General features: G+C 33.0%; 3 protein-coding genes across 7 annotated transcripts; 1 reads left to right on the top strand and 2 right to left on the bottom strand.

Annotated features, from left to right (window-relative positions):
* Positions 1 to 4977: 4977 nt before the first annotated feature.
* Positions 4978 to 7680, bottom strand: Rab2 (RAS oncogene family member Rab2). The gene is made up of 4 exons (XM_033470237.2): positions 7516 to 7680; positions 6684 to 6823; positions 5972 to 6328; positions 4978 to 5892 (listed from the first exon to the last, which is right to left on the bottom strand). Exons 1-4 carry the CDS (start codon positions 7559 to 7561, stop codon positions 5791 to 5793), a joined length of 645 nt encoding a protein of 214 aa, XP_033326128.1. The 5' UTR covers positions 7562 to 7680; the 3' UTR covers positions 4978 to 5790.
* A 1419-nt stretch (positions 7681 to 9099) lies between these two features.
* On the top strand, positions 9100 to 19361 carry Abl (tyrosine-protein kinase Abl). Of its 5 annotated transcripts, none has more exons than XM_076523383.1 (16): positions 9100 to 9481; positions 10243 to 10393; positions 10582 to 10691; positions 10812 to 11110; positions 11186 to 11327; positions 11416 to 11546; positions 11627 to 11889; positions 11997 to 12168; positions 12240 to 12495; positions 12633 to 12755; positions 12874 to 13009; positions 13113 to 13240; positions 13676 to 13887; positions 13961 to 15030; positions 15192 to 15698; positions 15837 to 19361. In XM_076523383.1, exons 1-16 carry the CDS (start codon positions 9355 to 9357, stop codon positions 16345 to 16347), a joined length of 4338 nt encoding a protein of 1445 aa, XP_076379498.1. In that variant the 5' UTR covers positions 9100 to 9354; the 3' UTR covers positions 16348 to 19361. The 5 variants fall into 5 exon arrangements, with proteins under 5 accessions (XP_076379498.1, XP_033326220.1, XP_033326218.1 ...); XM_033470329.2 differs by having other exon boundaries at positions 10240 to 10393; positions 13113 to 13219; positions 13724 to 13887; XM_033470327.2 differs by having other exon boundaries at positions 10240 to 10393; positions 13113 to 13219.
* Positions 19362 to 19364: 3 nt separating this feature from the next.
* Nxt1 (NTF2-related export protein 1) lies at positions 19365 to 20434 on the bottom strand. Its single transcript, XM_033470331.2, has 5 exons — positions 20280 to 20434; positions 20121 to 20206; positions 19968 to 20054; positions 19640 to 19784; positions 19365 to 19579 (listed from the first exon to the last, which is right to left on the bottom strand). Exons 2-5 carry the CDS (start codon positions 20127 to 20129, stop codon positions 19410 to 19412), a joined length of 411 nt encoding a protein of 136 aa, XP_033326222.1. The 5' UTR covers positions 20130 to 20206; positions 20280 to 20434; the 3' UTR covers positions 19365 to 19409.
* Between the last annotated feature and the right edge of the window lie 92 nt (positions 20435 to 20526).

Genomic DNA, 20526 nt, shown 5'->3' with positions numbered 1-20526 from the left:
TTTAATTCTTCATAACTTGAAAGAAATCTTTTCAAGATTTAATTACAACTATAGGGGCGCTTTAAAAAAGTAGAGAAACCATTGATTTATTGTTTGCCAATGGACAAAAAGTGAACTAAAAGTGTTACAAATCTGTTACAATAAAAAACGATAACCAGAATGGCGTTCTATGAATATTTCTAATAATATTAAAAAAAGAACAGGAAAACACGTGTAAAAAAATTCAATTAGAGTAAAGTTCATATAACACATTTCCAAAGATTAATTTAAACTACAAGATTCCCGTAACATTTAATTCCGTATCTCTGAAAGAATTTGTGCGTTTAGGTTTGCCAATTCAGCACAAGTTTAAACAAAATTGAAAGCAGTTCAATTTTCGAACGATTAAAATCTAATCTATGCTAATGACAATGAAAAAAATAGTAAACATGATTTTATTATTCGAATTAAAGTTAGGAGTCATAATATAGTAATATGGTAAATATAGGGGTTGTGAAAAGCAAAAAATAGTTTCGTGTAACCACCTCTATGCAAAACGGCGATTTCATATGCACGATCCGAATACTTAATCCCAAGTGTTCGATCTCGGAAGTCCAAATGATGGGTCTTTTATGTTCATTAACCCTCCGAGCGGTGTCACCGTACCGGCGCAGTTAACGATGCGCCAGAAAGAGTGTCGTTTACGTTCATTCAGAAACTATCGCAACGGTTGCATTCGTGCATTTAGATGAATAGACACATGCAGTTCGTTGTGCTACAAATCAAAGACCCGTATACGATCACTGCACTGGTTAAATGGAAACAAACACAACGGCCGGAATAGACAGACACGACCCTCAAAGAATCGCACTCTAATTCCGGTGGCAGTGTTCTACATACCGTTAGCATAAACAAACAAATTTAACGCCTTATTTTAACATAAATGTGGGGGCACCGTGTTCCTATAAGATAACAACCGTTATCTTCGTTGTTATTTAAACACATCTTTCCAAAGTAATCATTCTCGATAGAGATGTTATAATATTGAATTACAAATAAGTTTATCTTATAAGTGAATGTAAATTTTGTACCTACTTAATTGATAAAACATTAATATGACAAGTTGTCATATTAAGTTGTAGGGCAAATTGGTCAATCTATATAAATTAAAATGTAACATCGAAAGAATATAATGTCATCAAAGAGTGCAATATTTTTGATATTTTAATGCTGTATTTAGAATTCATGTAATTTTGGAATGAATACTACTTTATCATTCTTTCGATAACATATATATCAAAATATCACAGATAATCTCGTGATATGTATATACACGTACGTAGAGTTGGGCATTATTTAAGTAAAAAATTATTTAAATAATGATTCTGATAAAAGATACTTTATCTTCATTCGTTCTTCGAACGTTTAAATGAAAGAAGTGTTCTTATTCAACGAGTGTCGAATAAATAATTTCATTCGACGAGAATTTATCCGATGAATACTACTGGCAACGCATTTATACGAGATGGCAGAAGTTATTCGAAGATTTATTCGAAGCCTTCGAAATCTTATTCGACGCTACGAATAAATGCGCTTCGAATAAAAAAAATATCTTTATTCGTTGCATAAATTCTCGTTGAATGAAATTATTTATTCGATATTCGTCGAATGAAATTATTTATTCGTTACTCGTCGAATAAAAATACTTTTTTCATTCGAATCTTCGAATAACGAATAAAATTTCTTTTATCTTTCATTCGTTATTCGAAATTTTTATTTAGATATACATTTTGCCCAACTCTGCCCATATGATGTATATAGATCGGCTGCCTTCTAAAAAATAATAATACAGATCTCAGACAGACACAACCGAACTCATGCAAATTAAATCATAATCTTGACCATAGGGACACGATAATTCTACCATATGACTTTAATTTATCAGAAGATCGGAATAATAATTGAGATTGCAAAACAAATAGTTAATTTAACCATTAAATTATTCCAAAATATTTAGACAATTAATTGAACAATTTACAACAACGTTGATTGAACTTGTTTGTATAATTTGCACTATTTTCGGCTGAATTTTTTTAATAAGACGGTCGTAAAAAGATTAATTTGATTTCTTTTCATTTGTTGAAATGCTCCGTTTTGTAATCAAAATATAACTGGAGTCCAAATGGAACAGAAAAATTTGAACGGAATTTGCAGCGGCATTGCGAAACGAGGAAAGTAGGAACGCATAAAAATATAGTCCTTTATATAGGTAGCACATTCTGAATCATACTGTTCAAGAACATATCTTTCACTCTATCACATTTTCTAATTCTGTGACATTGTAATAATTTTTCACTATTCTCATTCGCGTAGTAAAGTCAAAGAAACAATGTCACAAAAAATTGTAAATCTTTATTTTACATGTATCTTGTATTCTTGATTTTGAATAAAAAAAAATATGTTTATGTTGAAAAAAATAATATCGCTTACTAAAACATAGTTCAATTTTATAATTCACAACGACCATAAACGAGACTATCTGTCACTCTCGGTAAAAATACATTTAGGTGTATAAATGTAGAATGAACAGGGCTTCCTGTTAGCTGATGTCAGATTTTTCTAAGAACTATTATGTATACAACTCGATAATGCGAACAGTATATTCGTTGTTCACTTAATGTGACACGGGCGAAATTATTAATTATGAAAACTGACTATCGAAACTACTATGACTGTTGAGCGCAGTAGAACTGTCATCAATTTTATGTTGTCGATAAATACAATACCATAATAAACACGTTCCCTAACCTATAAACGACATTAGAACGGTATACGAAAGAAAACGAGGTCAAGGATCGCATTTTCATAGAACACGTTTAGTTTTCACAATTTAAAATACCTGTGCATCTGAAAATAGAAACGAATTTATTTTAATACTTTTAGTCAAACGCCGAGGATATAACCTTACGTTCATTTAAAGAGGTATTCGCACGTTAGAGTAATTGTTTCACGAACAGAATGTACAGTTAAAAATTACAAATGATAATACATACCAAAAGTTCTTCCCACAGGCAGTGCATTAAATCCAGGCCGTCTCTAGTTCGTTAGAAAACATGTAATTGCGTTAAACCCATTCCTCCGTCAATGCACAAATTGTTTCTGAAGATTACGTAGCATAGATCCGGCTAACGTAAATGGGAACTTTAAATACACACGAGTATTACATTTCGAATATATCACCAAATTTAGTTTCGAAAAGTGCGGCAAATGACAGACAAATCGTCCGAGACACTTTTCTTTCAGTCAAAAATTCTATTAGCGATGTATCGATGCGCGACGGCACAAATTCAACGATATGATATCAGATACGATGGATAAACGTTAAATGTAACGATAAGGGGAAACGAACAACGATAAGTGGTGTTGACAATAACTAAACTAAAATTCCTAGTTGAATACGAAACAATGTAGTACGTGCTGGTACGTGCTTTCCGTCCACGCGTGTGATGGAATACCGTGAATCGCTTGGAATATAGCAATAGAAGTAAGCGTGCATTCAGTATCAAGCCGCTATTTCGAGCGCTCTTCCAGTGGCGTAGCCGACTTGTGAAACTTGCTGGCGCGTAAACTTCCTTTCAAAGTTATACATTATACATACGTATATGTATCTACTTCTACATTCTCCGCTAACACTTGTTCTACAATTCGTTGTATTCCATGTCTTTTGTTATCTCGTCTGTTTTTCTTCCTTCGTAATGTCATCTTATCACCCCGTCATTTTATGCATTATTTATCGTCTTCCGGTGCTACTCATCTCATCCGTCTTTGCCTGTTTGACTTTCGTTAAGATAGAACAATGAACTTTCATTAAATTCGTCGCGAATAACTTTAAAATCCTTAGCAAACTAACAAAATGTTGTTCTTGCGTAAAATTTTCAAGATTTCATAAATGATATATTTTCAAACGGAATTAAATTATACACATTTCATATTAATATTCCGTGGGAGTTTAAATTTATACTACCTTTTCAATGTTCCAAGGAATGTTCTAGCATGTTTCATATCTGAAATTGGTTATAGATTCAATTGCGACATTTAATGACGAAAGAATTGAAGCTGGTTTAATTATCGCATTTTAATATATTCATAGAGAGTAAAACAGGTTCGCCAAACCATTTGTAATTAAACCGGATGTATTAAGAAAATGTATTTTGCTCACAGACTTAAACATGAAAACATGTATGTAAATAGATACTACACGATCTATGTTATGAATTTTTTAATTGAAAAAAAAATAAATTCGAATTAAAGTACTGATATACACATATATATTTTAATTTAAAAAACGAGTTATACATAACATTTTATAATAGTTCATAATAAATAATTGTCGATCATATTTCAAGCCAGCGTATACATTTTAATTATGACACTATATAAGCGCTATAAGTGTTGTGTTGAACAGGTATGAAAATGTGTTTTGTTTTTCACATATCCGTTTGATATTAATCTACATATATTTTAGCTAGATTTTTAATATATTAGTAAACTGTAACATTCGGCGAAAAATGAATTCTTTTCATTATATGAAATGTAAATTATGTTTACATAGAACTACTTGTCAGCCTACTATCATTATAATGAAGATAAAATACGCATTAGTACATATACATTATATATCTTTGAGTAATCAAATCAGTTTAGTATTCAATAACTTTTAAATTACTAAGCTTACTATAGTAAAATAGAAATATAAATGTATAATATAATTATCTTTGGATTTAAATGGACAAAGTACTCTATTTATTTGATTGGTATTACTATTTATAGTTGCAGTCACTGGACATTTATAAACTAAATCAATCTGGTTAAGTAACTTATAAAAGTTTTACGTTGTAATATAAAATACATAATTCTGAATAATATTCTATCAAAAATAACAATACCAATCATGAATAAATAATAAGATTTTCTGGTTAGATAGGCCTCGTAAGAAAATTGATTTATATGTTTTATATATTCGTCATTTCATACATTGATACATACACATACATGGTGTCGCCTTAGGTAGTCAAGTGTAAATAATATTTTTGACAGATCACTTTGATCCATATATTGTCAATTATGATCCATTATTAAAGTAAATTATGTTCCAAAGATCAGTGCACAATACATACAATATACAATGTGAACAAATACAAAACATCAAATAGAAGTACCTATCCCCTTCCGCTTTATCAATATCCAATTTTTCATCAATTTTTGTATCTCATTTCTTATATATTCTAATTGAACTTAAAGTATTTCGGCTACAAATAAATAAAAATGAAATGCAGTACTAACTTAAGAAAATAAGTTTTATTTTTCTATGAGCACATGCAAAATTACGTATTATTTTTATATATTAAAAAGTTCTATTTCACTAATGCAATAAAAGCAAATAATATCACTATGATAATATAAGACATATAATCGATTACTTCTGTCTAGGATCAAATATACAAATCAATTAACATATAATATTTAAAAATAATAAACTAACATCGTCGAACCTTTGAAAGTTACAAATTTATTAAGTTTCATGATTTAAGTAATGCATAACACTTTACCTTATAATACATCTATTTAGTATGTGTATACGTTGTTTTAAATAATAAATACACCAAAATTCACTTGTTACTTCATGATGCGACACGCGTAAAAGAAAAATTTTATGTAAATCAACTTGTTGAGAATAAAATCAGGAGCAGGAGTAAAAAGATTAATTTAAATTGGAGAAGGATGAAGCGGTGGACAGGCAACCCCCAGCCCCTAGCAACACCCACCACCTTGCGTGTTTCCATGCCCACCAGTACCTGCTAAATCACCAGCACTTGTTGGGGAATTTTGTGGTCCAATTTTGATGCCATTTGCCTACACACATTTTTGATACATTACTAACAATTACAGAAAGATATGTCAATAATATTGTATAATATGTCTTTCATTTTACCTCATTGTTTATATCAAAGACACCTTCTTGAATTTTTTCGTAAATTACTTTTGCTGTATTAATAAACGCTTCTTCTACGTTAGCAGCTGTCTTTGCACTCGTTTCCATAAAAACAAGTCCATGTTCCCTTGCGAATGCTTCACCTTCTTCTCTCTTGACTTCCCGCTTATTGTCTAGATCACTTTTATTACCAATTAACATGATCACCATATTAGAATTTGAATGCTGACGTGCATCTTCTAACCAGGTTGTCAAATGATTAAATGTTTCTCTCCGTGTGATATCATATACTAACAAAGCTCCTGCTGCTCCACGATAGTATGAACGTGTAATAGAACGAAATGCTTCCTGCCCTGCCTGTAAATCAAAAAATCTTATTAACACTTCTTTCCACAAGATAGACTATTATTTAATTTATTCATAGTAACGATTAACATTTGAAAAATTATGAAGTTATAAATGACAAATACATAAACTTGTCTTGGTTTTTAGAGAAAATAGTTAAATAAAAAAAAATAAGAATTAACATTTTGCTTAGAACTGCATAAATCTTTACATTTTATGATTATACTTAATGTATATAGTATTCTAAACCTATATCCATTATTGTACCAAATTTATTACATTACCAAGTTCTTCTATTGAATATATAATATGTAACAAATTATTTTATGAGACATATAAGCTTATTATATGATTAATTAATAATTACAGTATCCCAAATTTGGAGCTTGATCTGCTTTCCATCAATCATAATCATTCGGGCTCCAAACTCAACACCTATTGTTAGATCATGCACGGGTTGAAATCTCTTGTCCGTGAATTGAAGGAGAAGACATGACTTGCCAACCCCTAATTAAGAAATTAGGTAATATTTGTATATTTTTTAAATATTAACAATTAATAAACATTTATTATTATGCCAGTAAATAAAATTAATATTATAATATAATTATTAACGATGCTAACAATATTTTTCATAAAATTTAATGAATCTACACATAAAGATTCTTCAAAAATAAATTTTGATTGAAATGCATTAAATGACTTCTTTCGCTTGCTTGGTCCAACGATACTTAAAGTTAAGAAAAAAGTTCAAGGATGAATGACACTGATATTCTGAATAATGATAGTAAACAAAATGATAATAATATCCTAGTAATAATATCTAGAAAAAATGTATGTTTAGAACTTTAAATTATTCATATCTTAATCATGTAACATTCATTCCACAACGATATTCCATACGGAGTCTATTGTTAATATAAATAAACTAGCACGGAGTTTTCTAATTGGAATAGCTATTATAAAAAAATAACGTGCATGATTGAACGATTCCACAAAAAATACATGATTTTTATTGATAAATGTCATCATAACGACTGTACATTAGAAGATCTGTAATAATTTTATAATCTGCAAATGAAAAATACTACAAAGAAGAAAAACGAAAACAATGGGTCCTGTCACGGTCGACGTAGTGGAGAATATACGTAGGTACCACTTTCACAACGTTTGCTTATAAAAGAGTATCGCAAATTTACCTGTATCTCCAATGATGATGTATTTAAAAAGATACGCGTACGACATTTTGAAAAATCACGCAGCTATCAAAGATATTTATACGAACTGCAATTATATTAGAAAACAGAACTGCACTTTTTTGACTGTCTTATCTCTTCTGCTTCAGCATGACGTCACTAAATCGCTTCGGCAATCCTCGGAATATTTCGTATTACAATTCGTAATCAGTCCGAGTTTCCGATATCGCGCTACTGTCGCTTCAGTCATTGATATATAATTCGCAAAGATTGACTCTATTCGAAAGCCATGACATTTTTAATTATAAATGATATACATATATGTCACGGAAAACGGTAATATAACATAATTACGATAATCTTTTGAGAAATGTAGACTTTTTTTTAAATATTTTCTCTATTCAATCATCATATGTTTATGACCAAACATACAAAGTACAATGTGATACTCCCGCCATAACTTTTGATATCGTATCGCTAATTTGGATGACCTTCGTAGCCTACATACAGACAACGTTGTCATTTTTTCAAGTTGATTTCGTCTCTTTTTTACACCATTGGATGAGAGAAGTGCATGTGTATAAAAAATTAGCTATCTTGAAAAGTGTAGTGGTATTTGAAATGTTATTAAATAGAAAGTGATGTTTAACAAATATAAACAATTTCAAACATTAAAATATTCAAAAATTAATTTTTAATCTATCATATATATAATTAAGTGTTCTGACACATTTATGTATTATGTAGATTTACATGCGAATATGTACGTGAATATAAAGTTCTAGGGCTGTATTCGTGATAAATCAACTTATGAATGATTTATAAATGAATACCTTAAATTTTGCAAGACTCTCTGGTCTTGCAAACGCGCTCTCAGCGCGTTTCGTTAGCGAGAATAGGAGTAGAAATTGTTTTGCGCTGATTGACTAACGATTCAATGCTAAGATAGAATTTACTGCGGATTGGATGCGCAGTAAAATGGTGAGGATACTTGTAAAAGCTAAGAGAGGTAGAAGAATCGTGCAAAGTCTGAGGTACATACATACAATTACTGTAATACCATGCGTACTGAAAATTGATTTTCGAAAAATACCACAATGTCATCTCTGATACACACAGGTACTTCATGCCGAAACATTAAAATTACACTAGGAAATCGCGTATAGATTAAACATTATGTCATGTTTTAAATAAATACATATTACTAAATTTGGTATACATATTCATAGTTCCTTTATTTAATCATTTCCTGTCCATTACCATAGAAGTAATAAACCGTCGGAATGAATTGCAAAAATATCTGACGAACTGCAAGTCACATTAATGAACTTGAAAATACGTTTTCATGGCACTGTACACGAGTTGTATAGTAAATACTGTTTTAACTTATAATAGATATGAAATTTAAAGCTATTACATACAACGAAATTAAACACGATTAAGACAAAACTTTTAATTTAGATGATATGTATTATCAAACACACAATATTGTTGACCAATGAAATCTTTGTCCAATCAATTGATTGTCCAATGAGCACATAGAAATGAGCTCTGGTGGTAAGTAAAAGTAGTAAACAAGTGTATGGTGCGAATCGAGCTATCGTCGACGTCGAAGCTGTCAAACATGGCGAGAATGTCGATCTCGAGTGCTGGTCAAAAATGTGAATAGAGGTGTCGGTTTGTGGTGAGATTCGTGAATCTCGGGTGTTCTCGTCGTCGGCAGAGGCCGGCGAGAGATGCGATCGAGAGTTAGACTGTCAGGCCGAAAGTGAATGTGCCGAGTGAACGGCCCCGGCAGTTTTGCGGCCGGGATTAATGTAAGGGCATGCCAATTCGGGAACTATGGGTGCTCAACAAACTAAGGAGAGAATCGTTCCTGCCGGCTCTACCGCGCGACAGACGCGTAAACAGCCAAGAAATCTTAAGGAATCGCGGCTAGTTGGCTCCAATATATTTACCGAGCACAGTGGTAACTTCCTTTCCTTATTTTCATCCTACTCCTTTGCTTTTTATCTTCTATTTCTTTCTCGCTTCCGCCCATTTTTCTGTTCTCTTTCTCTCATACTTTCTTTCCTTCTCGCTCTGTTTCTTGCCTAGTCTCGTTCTCCCTACCTTCTCTGTCTCTGTCTGTCTCTCCCTCTCTCTCTCTCTCTCTCTCTCTCTCTCTCTCTCTCTCTCTCTCTCTCTGTCTGTCTCTCTGTCTCTCTCTCTTTTTCTTCTTTACACTCGTATATTTTGCTTATTATTAAAACGGATATTAAATATAAAAAATTATCAATTATTTAAAGGTCATGATAAATTGCACGAAAAAATTCCCTAGTCAAAAATAAAAGCTGGGTTATGTAATTAATACACACATACGCCTACATATGTATGTATACGATATCCTTATTAAATTAATGATTGGTTGTTAACTTTTAATTATTTGTGGAAAAAACTAATTATGAATGTGCTTTAAATTGGAAATTAGCTTCTCACTCTACAGTTCACTTACTCTTTATAGAAATTGATTTCTTATTCTTAGTTGTTACTGGTATTTTGAATATAATTATTTCTTTAATCAAATGCATATAATCTTTTTACTACATTGTGCGTAGATATCTATTACATCTGTGTTAATATTTGAATAAATTATTGTTTTACATGTTAGAATATAAATATATGCATTATTCAATAGAATAATAAAAAACATTACATTTGCTTAATAATTTGTATGATGTTGCACAGAAGCTCTTTTGCAAAGCAGACCGCTACCTCACATTCCGGCATTGCCAGATGGTGATCCTCCAAGCGGTTCCGGCATTCAGCCAATTTCACAGCAAGTAAATATTCAACAACATACTGGTGTTCCTTCAACAGGGCTTTTAGAAGCTGCAAACAGGTTAATATTTATTATTATTATTTCTAAACCTGATTTTTTTACCATTTTTTAGCATTTTATAAATGTATTGAATATATTGTATATGATTACTTTAAATTTATGTTCAGTTGTATAAATCAGAGGACATTTTTTTAAGAATAAAATCATACAGAAAAATATAAATAAATTAAAAAATTTTTAATTTGTAGGTGGACCAGTAAGGAAAACCTATTAGCTCAAGAAGAGGATGATCCACAATTGTTTGTTGCTCTCTATGATTTTCAAGCAGGAGGAGAGAATCAGCTTAGTCTTAAGAAAGGTAATGGTTTATGATTCCTATTTATTTAAGTCTTCCGCAATATGATTTTTTGGTATAAAAAAAATACATATATTTTACCCTAAAAAGAAACGTAATGTCTAAATTATACATTAAATTTAGGAGAACAAGTTCGTATTCTGAGTTATAATAAAAGTGGTGAATGGTGTGAAGCTCATTCAAGTACTGGTCAAGTGGGTTGGGTTCCATCAAATTATGTTACCCCAGTAAATTCTCTAGAAAAACATTCTTGGTACCATGGAAGAATATCCAGGAATGCTGCTGAGTATTTGTTGAGTTCTGGCATAAATGGTAGCTTTTTGGTTCGTGAATCAGAAAGCAGTCCAGGTCAACGTAGTATTTCTCTGCGATATGAAGGCCGAGTTTATCATTATAGGATTAATGAAGACAGTGAAGGAAAGGTATGTCACTTGCTAGTGTATGAATTTATTTAAATTACATTTAAACATGATGTGAAGAAGTATTATTGTTTTTAGATGTTTGTCACCACTGAAAGCAAATTTAATACTCTAGCAGAACTTGTACATCATCATTCAATGCTCGCCGATGGTTTAATCACACAATTACTTTATCCTGCACCAAAGCACAATAAACCCACTGTTTTCCCACTTAGTCCGGGTAAGTTGAAAATTGTAAAAATTTCATACATCATATAGAGTAAAAAGTTTAAGATTCTATTTCATGTTAATGCTATGCTATATTACAGAACCAGATGAATGGGAAATCAATAGAACAGATATAGTCATGAGACATAAATTAGGAGGGGGACAATATGGAGATGTCTATGAAGCTGTTTGGAAGAGGTACAACATGACTGTTGCTGTAAAGACATTAAAGGTCAGTTTTATTTATTCTTATTACTTCATATAAAGTTTACTATCTTTCAGTTCTGGAAAAAATTTCTATGTACATTGTAGGAGGATACAATGGCTTTAAAAGACTTCTTAGAGGAAGCTGCCATCATGAAGGAGATGAAGCACAGAAATCTAGTTCAGTTAATAGGTGTATGTACTCGCGAACCGCCTTTTTACATCATTACTGAATTTATGAGTAAGGGGAACCTGTTAGATTATTTACGGAACGAAAGCAAACATCAAATTAATGCAGTGGTTCTGATGCATATGGCAACTCAAATCGCTAGTGGAATGAGTTACCTAGAAAGCAGAAATTTCATTCACAGGTACAAAAGTAAACACATTCGGTTTATTAGGAGAAATATTTGAAAAATTGTATTACTCTTTTCTTTTAAATAATAAGTTTACTTTAATGTCATAATTTTTTAAACAGAGATCTAGCTGCTCGAAACTGCCTAGTGGGTGAAAATCATCTAGTGAAGGTCGCTGACTTCGGCTTGGCCCGGTTAATGAGAGATGATACCTACACTGCTCATGCTGGAGCGAAATTCCCTATAAAGTGGACTGCTCCAGAAGGATTAGCTTACAATAAATTCTCTACAAAGGTGATGTAATATTTTCATTATGTTAACACTTTGAAATAGAATATTGACCGTCAACAATCATATTATTGTAGTCTGATGTATGGGCATTTGGAATCTTGCTGTGGGAAATAGCAACCTATGGCATGTCTCCATATCCTGGTGTTGATTTAACGGATGTGTATCATATGCTGGAAAAAGGATACAGAATGGAATGTCCGCCTGGATGTCCACCAAAAGTTTATGAATTAATGCGTCAGTGCTGGCAGTGGGCAGCTGCTGATCGGCCAACTTTTAAAGAAATTCATCACTCCCTGGAAAATATGTTTCAAGAATCCAGTATTACCGAAGGTAAAATGATTTGTATAATATGTGATATATACGAAGTGTTCGGTAACAAGCAACAATGAAATGAGAAAAGTGGTTCTTTATAATAATATAAACATGGACAATATCTTTTAAATGTGGATGAATTTATATTATTATAGAAGTTGAAAAGCAGCTTCAAGGTGGAGGAGAAATACCTTTACTATCATACAAGAAATCTCAAACTGGTAGTACTGGAAATATCCATGGACTTGTCCTTGTCTCTGAACCATTACCATCTTCAGGTACACATGTAGGAAATTTGTAGAAACTACTTACAACTATAGTTTATAACCACGTCTTTTTTAAACAACTTTTTATTTGAATAGTAAATATAATAATCCGTCTATTGATTTGTTACAGAAACTACTAGTTCTGTAACGAAACTGAGTACATTCACGGGTGGCTTGTCGAGTAAGAACAATAGCAGCATGGTACAGATGAGGCGTTCTACAAATAAAAAAGGAAAGCAAGCTCCAGCACCACCCAAAAGAACCAGGTACATTATTTCTCTCTTATATATTTTTTATGCAATAAAGATTTCAATTGATTGAAGCACTGACAAATGATCACACTCACGTTGATATCAAATTGGATAACAGCTTGCTGTCGTCGTGCAGTTCGTTCCGCGACTCTGCGTATCAAGAGCAAGATATTCAGAACACTGAATCGAACACCATGATTCTTGACGACGCCACGGATCTAAATGGTATTGATAAGATACTCGAAGGTATTTTCATTCTACTTTAATCGAGCGTACTGATACGTGCACGTACTGCTTCAGTTTCCTACCGTAAGCTCTGAACTCAGCTTGATGCTCGATTTCTTCTGCATCTATATCTTTCTCCCTATACTGATACATATTGGATTTGAATCGGATAGTGAATTAGAGAAATCATAAGACTAAATTTATTTAGGTATTTTTATTATTTATTTTCTTACTAATTTATACATTAATAAACCGATAAATATTTCCACGAAGATTGCTAAAGTACTAATACGGAGAACGTACAATATTTATCAAAAAAGACTTATTTTTAGTTGTCATGAGACACTATTTACATTTCGTTATTCGAGCTTACGGAGCATGTTCGCTCTCAGCGAAAGGACTCTAAGCAGAAAGAGAATATGTACCGGTACGGTTTGTTGTTAAATGGGAACTCAGGTATTGCGAGAGATCTCGCGACGATGGCTCAAGGAACGATTGCTGCAGGAGGCTGCGAAATCGAGGAGGATGGAGAGGGTTCCCAGGGTACGGCGGAACCGAACTTCATGTCTCAACCTTCAACGTCCCCGGAACCTATACCTGGACTATCTTGTTCCCAAAAACAAATTAAATCAAGACCTTATCCATCAAAGGAACCGTTACCACCGAAGGTAACATTTTTAAACGGAAAACTTTAAAGTGTTGCTTTGTTTAAATAATATATACATACATATTATGTCGTAGGTGGTACAAGTAGGAGCTTTAGAAGTACAGAACGTAAAACGAGCCATTAATCGTTACGGTACATTACCCAAAGGTGCTAGAATTGGCGCATTTCTTGAGTCAATTCGTCAAAGCAGCATGCCGTCGAATCAAGAATCTGCTTCAATAACTTCTGCAATGACACCTGGTTCAGTAGAGCAACATGATGCTTCCATTGACAGCTCTCAACACAGATCGCTTTCGCCTCGCCAAAGCAATCTGAGGAGTCAGCCTCAAATGACTCGCAGCAATTCTTCAAGCGGTGTTGTCAATACTTACCAACCTCCGAATTCTCCTCGTGGCCGGGTTGTAGCTGTGAGGAAGAACAACCAATCCGATGGTGTTGGTCTCAGAACTTTTCGAGTCTCAAGTAACTCCAACTTTCGTACTGCAAGTCCCTCGAGGTCTGTTCAACCGTCGTTAGCCGATTTAGAATTTCCTCCTCCACCCGCTGACCTGCCACCACCTCCGGACGAAGCTTTCTCTACCCCGGAACAGGTTGATCTTCCACCTCCTATTTCTTGTGCAGAAATTTCTCAAGTGAGAAGTTCTCCTCTCTCTATACGAAAGGCAAAGAGTTCGGACTGGCGAACGAAGGAGGAAGACAGCGAACAACAAGAAGATAGAAACGATGTTAGTAACGCAGAGCCCTCTGTTAAAGAAGCTAGTTCGAGATTCGGGGTTAATCTGAGGCGCAGAGAAGCTCAAGACAACGCGCCTAGAACTTCCGATAATAAAAGAACGGGGTTTAAATCTAGAATAGAAACGGTTGAACCTGCTGCTCCACCGGAGGAAGCGCCACCTCCCCCTCCACCTCCGCCACCACCGGTTTCTATGAGTACACCCCCCGACAGCTTCGAGCGTAAACCTGGCATGAAAGAGATGTTAGAATTGAAATTGATAAATGAGATTAAACAAAGCGCAGAGACGAAGCATGGAGGGACTGCGAAAAAACCTGGAATCACGAGCAGTACCCCGTCTGCACCCTTGGATCCAGCGTCGCAGTTACTTTCGGAACTCTGTGCTAGTTTTAATATGGATTCTGGTCAGAGGTAGTTAAAGTTAAAAGGTTTTGTTTTATAGTACATTTGATTACAGAGGTTTATTACTTTAAGCTTTCACTAATTAGGTATTATACATTTAAGTATTATTTGTAATAATATTATGTTCAAATTTAGATTTAATGTTACTTTATTTTTCATTATCACGCTAGACACGCCCAAAACGAATATGCTGTGTCAACTTTAAAAACCAATGAGACGCCACAAGATCAACAGCAACAAACTCACAACATTTACAAGGACTCGTCAGTGTCGTCTCCAGTGACCGAGTCTATTCTATCCAGTGGAAACGTAGGATTTAAATTGAAAAGAGTGGATAAGCGGAGCAATCCACAAAAGGAAGAGACTCCTGATGGGCAAATAATTGATTTCAAGGCTAGACTCCGAAAAGTCGAAAATACAGAAAAAGAAAAGTCTATGGAGGACAAAAGCAATATTACCGAGCAGTCCTCAGAATCAGAAGAGCAACAAGATGACAAGCGTAGAAGTACTGGCAGTATTAGTAGTTTGAAAAAGCTTTGGGAAAATAAAGAATCGTGTGATAGTCAGCCTCACAGTCCGAAGCTTAGTGTTCGAGGAGGCAGTGGTAAATCGGAAATGCTTGATCAGACCGAAGATTCGCCGGAAGACCACAGTGGAGCCTCAACCCGCAGCCAGAGGTATGTGACCCTTGTTTCTACCTTTAGTTTGGAAACTTTTTGCTCAGTATATAAACCTAAACCTAGACTTAAATTGATAGTGTACATGTTTTCAAACAAATGCTGTAAATGGTATATTGAATTGATATTTGTTTATAGTTCTGGTAGCAAAAGCGATACTAGATTATGGCCCCCGCCTGAACCAGAGAAACCTGTCGTGCCAGCAAAACCGCTAAAACCTCTCTGTTCTTCAGCGAAACATTTCTGCTCTTCAATATATGCAACACCCAATTGTACGAAGTCTCAGCATACAGAAGATGATTTAAGTAAGCAGAACACAGATTCAAGAACCGCAAAACAGGCTGTATTGGAGCTCTCGACGTTGATCGAAAGTAGTGTACTAAATCTGAAAAGTAATTCGACGATAGTAATGACTAGTTGGCTACAACTATCTGACAAGGTAGGGCTGTTGCACGGCATGTGCACAAACCTTGCAGATAGTGGCATTGCTCCACACGCTCGGTTTCAATTCCGCGAGCTTCTATCTAGATTAGAGCTCCAGGCACGGCAGCTTCGGGCTGCTGGTACACGAAATGTTGCAGAGAATACGAGACTTCTCACCGACTTGCAAAACACGATAAAAGACGTGGTTAATGCTGTGCAAAGATAAACCACGGAGATTGACTATAGTTTTCTCCATCTATCTCCACCCTTATTCTTGTCCTCATTTTCACTTAGCACAGATTGGAATGTTTGTATGTCTAGATTCGGTCGGACATGTTTTATGGATTTCTTCGAAGATCGTTTATTTTCTATTTTCCCTTCCCGTGCTGAGTATTATTACACTTCCTTAAAGTTTGTTATCCCATTTTATTTGGGATTCATTTAGCATGTTTCCATTGTGTCGAACTCAGTTGTTCGTTTGCAATATTTTTCCTGGAGATGACTCGATCGAAGTCTGAATTATGATTATGGAGAGCACATGAAAACCGAGGATGCTTGAAAGCAAGGCTTCTAGCCGAAACACGGCCTCAGTTAAGATATCGGTTTGATGGAAAAGTAATAAAAAAAAAAAGAAAAGAGTCTGAAGATACAATACTAAATTATCGAAGAAAAATATATTCCAATTTTCCATCGATACATTTCTTATTATAGACTGCGATTAGTCATTTTCGTTCGAGTTTAGAAATATTGTTAGTGTTCAGTTGATATCAATGCTCGAGGAACGTATAGCGCGCAAAATGTAATTCACTGATATTTTCTATCATTAAGTACGGAGATGAACAAACGATACTTCTGAAAAGTAATATGAGCGTTGACGTACGATGAATAAATGAGGATCAAACGTACTGGTTCCTTCAATTTTTTTAACAATAGTTTTAAACTTGTAGTAAAAGGACGAGCAATCGCAGTTCATAAAAAAAAGAATAGATAATACATATATGTAGTATGGATAACAGCAAGATATACTTTTTGTATACTGAACACATTAATTTTTCGGAATACACGTTATTACTTTTACGTCGATCCAATATTTAGTCTGCATAAATGAAGCTGTACGTAAATTATACACTCGTCCGCTATACGATAAATGTGGTGATTATAGTTGTCGAGTAAAACGTCTCGGTGTTCTTTCATCGAAATTTCTTGCGCCGTGCTTCGTAATATCGTATGCAAAGTCTTAGGCTAGATTATAAATCATAAGTGCGAAACTTTTAAGCGAGTAAGCCATTTTAATGCGTGAGAGGATGTAACAATTTTTGTATTTGTATAGAATAAGTCGAGTACAGGTATGCTTAAACAGTACAGTAAAACCTCGATCATGCAAACTAATCAGAAGAATATCGTCAAGTCGATGAACTTCTCGATTAATCAAACGCAACTTTCAATCCCATTCTAATTATATTTTATTTGAAATCTATTTCGTGCTGTATTATAAAAGTAGGTTATTCTTATTACTCGTATCGAAAGATATTAATTTTATTACTTTGACGCAGCGACTGTACTAATCGCTCATAATCTTCAAAACTTCTTGGATTGTAGTAGAATTTATTGAAGTAAAATATTTAATACTCGTCAACGTAATGCAATTATCGTAATACGATCCTATTCGTATTTGAGTAATCGAAAGTTCGATCAAACGTTTGAATAATCAAAAATCGAATATATTATAGCGTTGAATAAAGTCGAAGTTCTACTGTACATTTACACATATAAATCAGCGGGTGTAATTAATCAAATTCTCAAACATTATATTTTGTCTACATCATCACGTAGACATTCTTCCAGAATACGTTGATGGAAAACGTGACTCCGGATACTTCTAGAAGAATCTTAAAAAAATTATTTCTTAATTTATATTCCTTTTTATCAATCACTCTCAGTAATATCTGTGCATTTATAAATTAAAAAAGGAAATAATTCACCATTCCTTTGTAACGTAAATTTTAATTTCTTGCAGATGAACTGTAATTTCAATCTTTTGATTTTGAATTGTATTATTATTAGCATTTATGTGTATGTAATCTAGCATTTCTAACTGTTAGTGTAATAAGTACCGTTTTTAAAGTTTGATATTGTAGTCTTCCATAGATAGGTTCCGGAGTCTTAATATGTTTTATTCCACCACGTAACATTAAGAAATACGCAACGATAATGAAATGCCACTCTATTCGCAAGTCAAGCTGTTTTTCCTTATAACACTGCCTACGTTATGGCTACTAGAATACATCGATCGACAACGCTAATTATGCGAACCGGACGTTTTCCTCTTTTCGGTCCGATTACTCAATTTTTGTTGCATCGTTTGTACCTGTGATACACCGATCGACTTATCTGTTATCTTCAAAGAAAAAGAGAGGGAGTGAGAGAGGATGGGAAGAAAAGAAAAATCTGAGCGATCGTATGAAAGAATCTTTGCGAGATGAGAATTACTAGGTGTATAGATTTTTAAGTGGAATTTTTATCAATTTCTAGTTAGCCCCGTAAAAGTACTGAACCAAAATATTATCTGTAAATACTTAATAATTTTCAAGAAATCACGCATAATATCTTACAATTTAATGTTCATTTTAAGAGAGTATTAGCCTAATTATATATAATTTTTCTAAACACTATTCCTGATTCTTATTAAATGAAGAATCATGTATTGCAAAGACTGTTTTATCTATTATAGGCAGACAACTAACTGTGAATTTTTGATCTACGAACTGCATGTTGTGTGTAATTTTTAAATTTTGTTCAATTATTTTAGTCATAAGAATATTTACAAGTATAAATTATGATGCTATTGATGCAAATAAAAATATAATGTGTGATTTCTTCAAAGTATAAGTAATTATGGACAATATTTGTAAAATTTATTAAGAAATATCATAAACTATAAATTAATAGATGTTTCATTCAAAAAGCTTTATACCTAGAATTTCTCGAAATTTTATTAATTAGTGGATGTTTAAGTTGATGAGCCATCAAAGGATATGAAATCGATGTTTTATACAATATGTATCATAGTAACATTTATGTCTAAGTATTTATATCTATATTTATTTTTAGTTCTTTCTCGTGTAAAGTTATTCCTAAATGATCGACCAACGTACTGATTCACTAATACGAAAATTTTAATATCGCTTTATACATTGATATAAGATCGACGATAGAAATAAAAAGGAATATTGAATCAAATAGTTCGTTGGAAAAGTTTAATGTATTCTTATTATTTAATATTTTATTTCACACATCTGGGACTTCTTGTGCTCGAAAGCAGTCACTTACAATTTTCCATTTATCTCCCATTGCTGTAATAAGAAAGCTCTGATTGAATAGTTTTGATATTTTATCATCATATTTTACAGTCCCCCCAACTTTTACAAGAAAAGTCAGCTGATTTGCCACTTCAGGACCTGTACATAGAAAGAACAATATATATTATAGCATTGTTGTGTATGAGTATCATAGTTTACCTGTTATTGGTTGAGCATCTAAAGTAAATATATTATGGTCAGAAGGTGGCAAATCTGTCCAAAATTTTTGTATGTTATCTTTGCCATCAATACCATTTCCATTCCAAATTAAAGTTGCAGTTTCCAGATATAACCTTGATATCAACTGAAAATATTTACAGATTATTTATTGCAAGAATATTTCAATTATTTAATTTATTTACACATGATAAATTACTAAAACTTTTACTTACAATTCACTGATATACCTTATACATATTATTATAAATTAACTTTTCAGGATACTAAATTCAAGCGTGTGAAACGTTATGTGACATTAAGTACTTACATATCTCCGTTTGTCTAAACTTTCATAATAAAGCTTCGTAAATTCCTCAGCTGTTCGACAAGCCTGGTCGATCTTACTTTTCAAATCCTATAAAGTAATACATATTAATTTTGGATAATTCTACAGTGGATAAAATAATGTTTTGTGAAGTACTTGTTCCATTTTTCAGAATTATTAATTAAGTCAGCTTTACGGAAATTTTCTTCGTTGCACGGTCAGAAAAAGTCAAAACATAACCTCTAAAAAGTAAACAAAATTGATCTCAACAAGTCTGAAAATATACGATCATTATTGTGACTAATTGCTTCTTACAATTAACAATATCTACATCGACATATATTAAATTTAAGAAACTAGTTATTGTCGTATGTTTTCAATAAAATTGCAAGAGTATCGCATTTTGTCACTAAAATGATACACTTGCTATGACTGTAATATTTATTTTTGAATATGTATGCATGTACATCCATATCAAACCTAAAATCCGATTTTCAATATTTTTCAAAATTTTAAATATCAACAAATGTTTATATTAAGTGAAATAATGTTAGTTTCGTTT

This window comes from Megalopta genalis, chromosome 7 (assembly GCF_051020955.1).
Source record: "Megalopta genalis isolate 19385.01 chromosome 7, iyMegGena1_principal, whole genome shotgun sequence".
NCBI classification, from domain to species: domain Eukaryota; kingdom Metazoa; phylum Arthropoda; class Insecta; order Hymenoptera; family Halictidae; genus Megalopta; species Megalopta genalis.
Note: the sequence above shows the minus strand (reverse complement) of the source record. Positions and strands in the feature narration are given on the sequence as shown.

Excerpts from the sequence above, each read along its gene's own strand:
- Rab2 (XM_033470237.2), bottom strand. The coding sequence starts at position 7,561 with ATGTCGTACGCGTATCTTTTTAAATACATCATCATTGGAGATACAG. Across the intron at positions 6,824-7,515 it reads CATCATCATTGGAGATACAG|GGGTTGGCAAGTCATGTCTT; the intron begins GTAAATTTGCGA and ends TTTCTTAATTAG. Across the intron at positions 5,893-5,971 it reads TCTTTGATATAAACAATGAG|GCAAATGGCATCAAAATTGG; the intron begins GTAAAATGAAAG and ends AAATGTGTGTAG.
- Abl (XM_033470325.2), top strand. The coding sequence starts at position 9,355 with ATGGGTGCTCAACAAACTAAGGAGAGAATCGTTCCTGCCGGCTCTACC. Across the intron at positions 11,328-11,415 it reads TGTTTTCCCACTTAGTCCGG|AACCAGATGAATGGGAAATC; the intron begins GTAAGTTGAAAA and ends GCTATATTACAG. Across the intron at positions 13,241-13,675 it reads TATTGATAAGATACTCGAAG|GTATTGCGAGAGATCTCGCG; the intron begins GTATTTTCATTC and ends ATGGGAACTCAG.
- Nxt1 (XM_033470331.2), bottom strand. Across the intron at positions 19,785-19,967 it reads GTTTAGACAAACGGAGATAT|TTGATATCAAGGTTATATCT; the intron begins GTAAGTACTTAA and ends AAATATTTTCAG. Across the intron at positions 19,580-19,639 it reads AGATGCTCAACCAATAACAG|GTCCTGAAGTGGCAAATCAG; the intron begins GTAAACTATGAT and ends TTCTATGTACAG.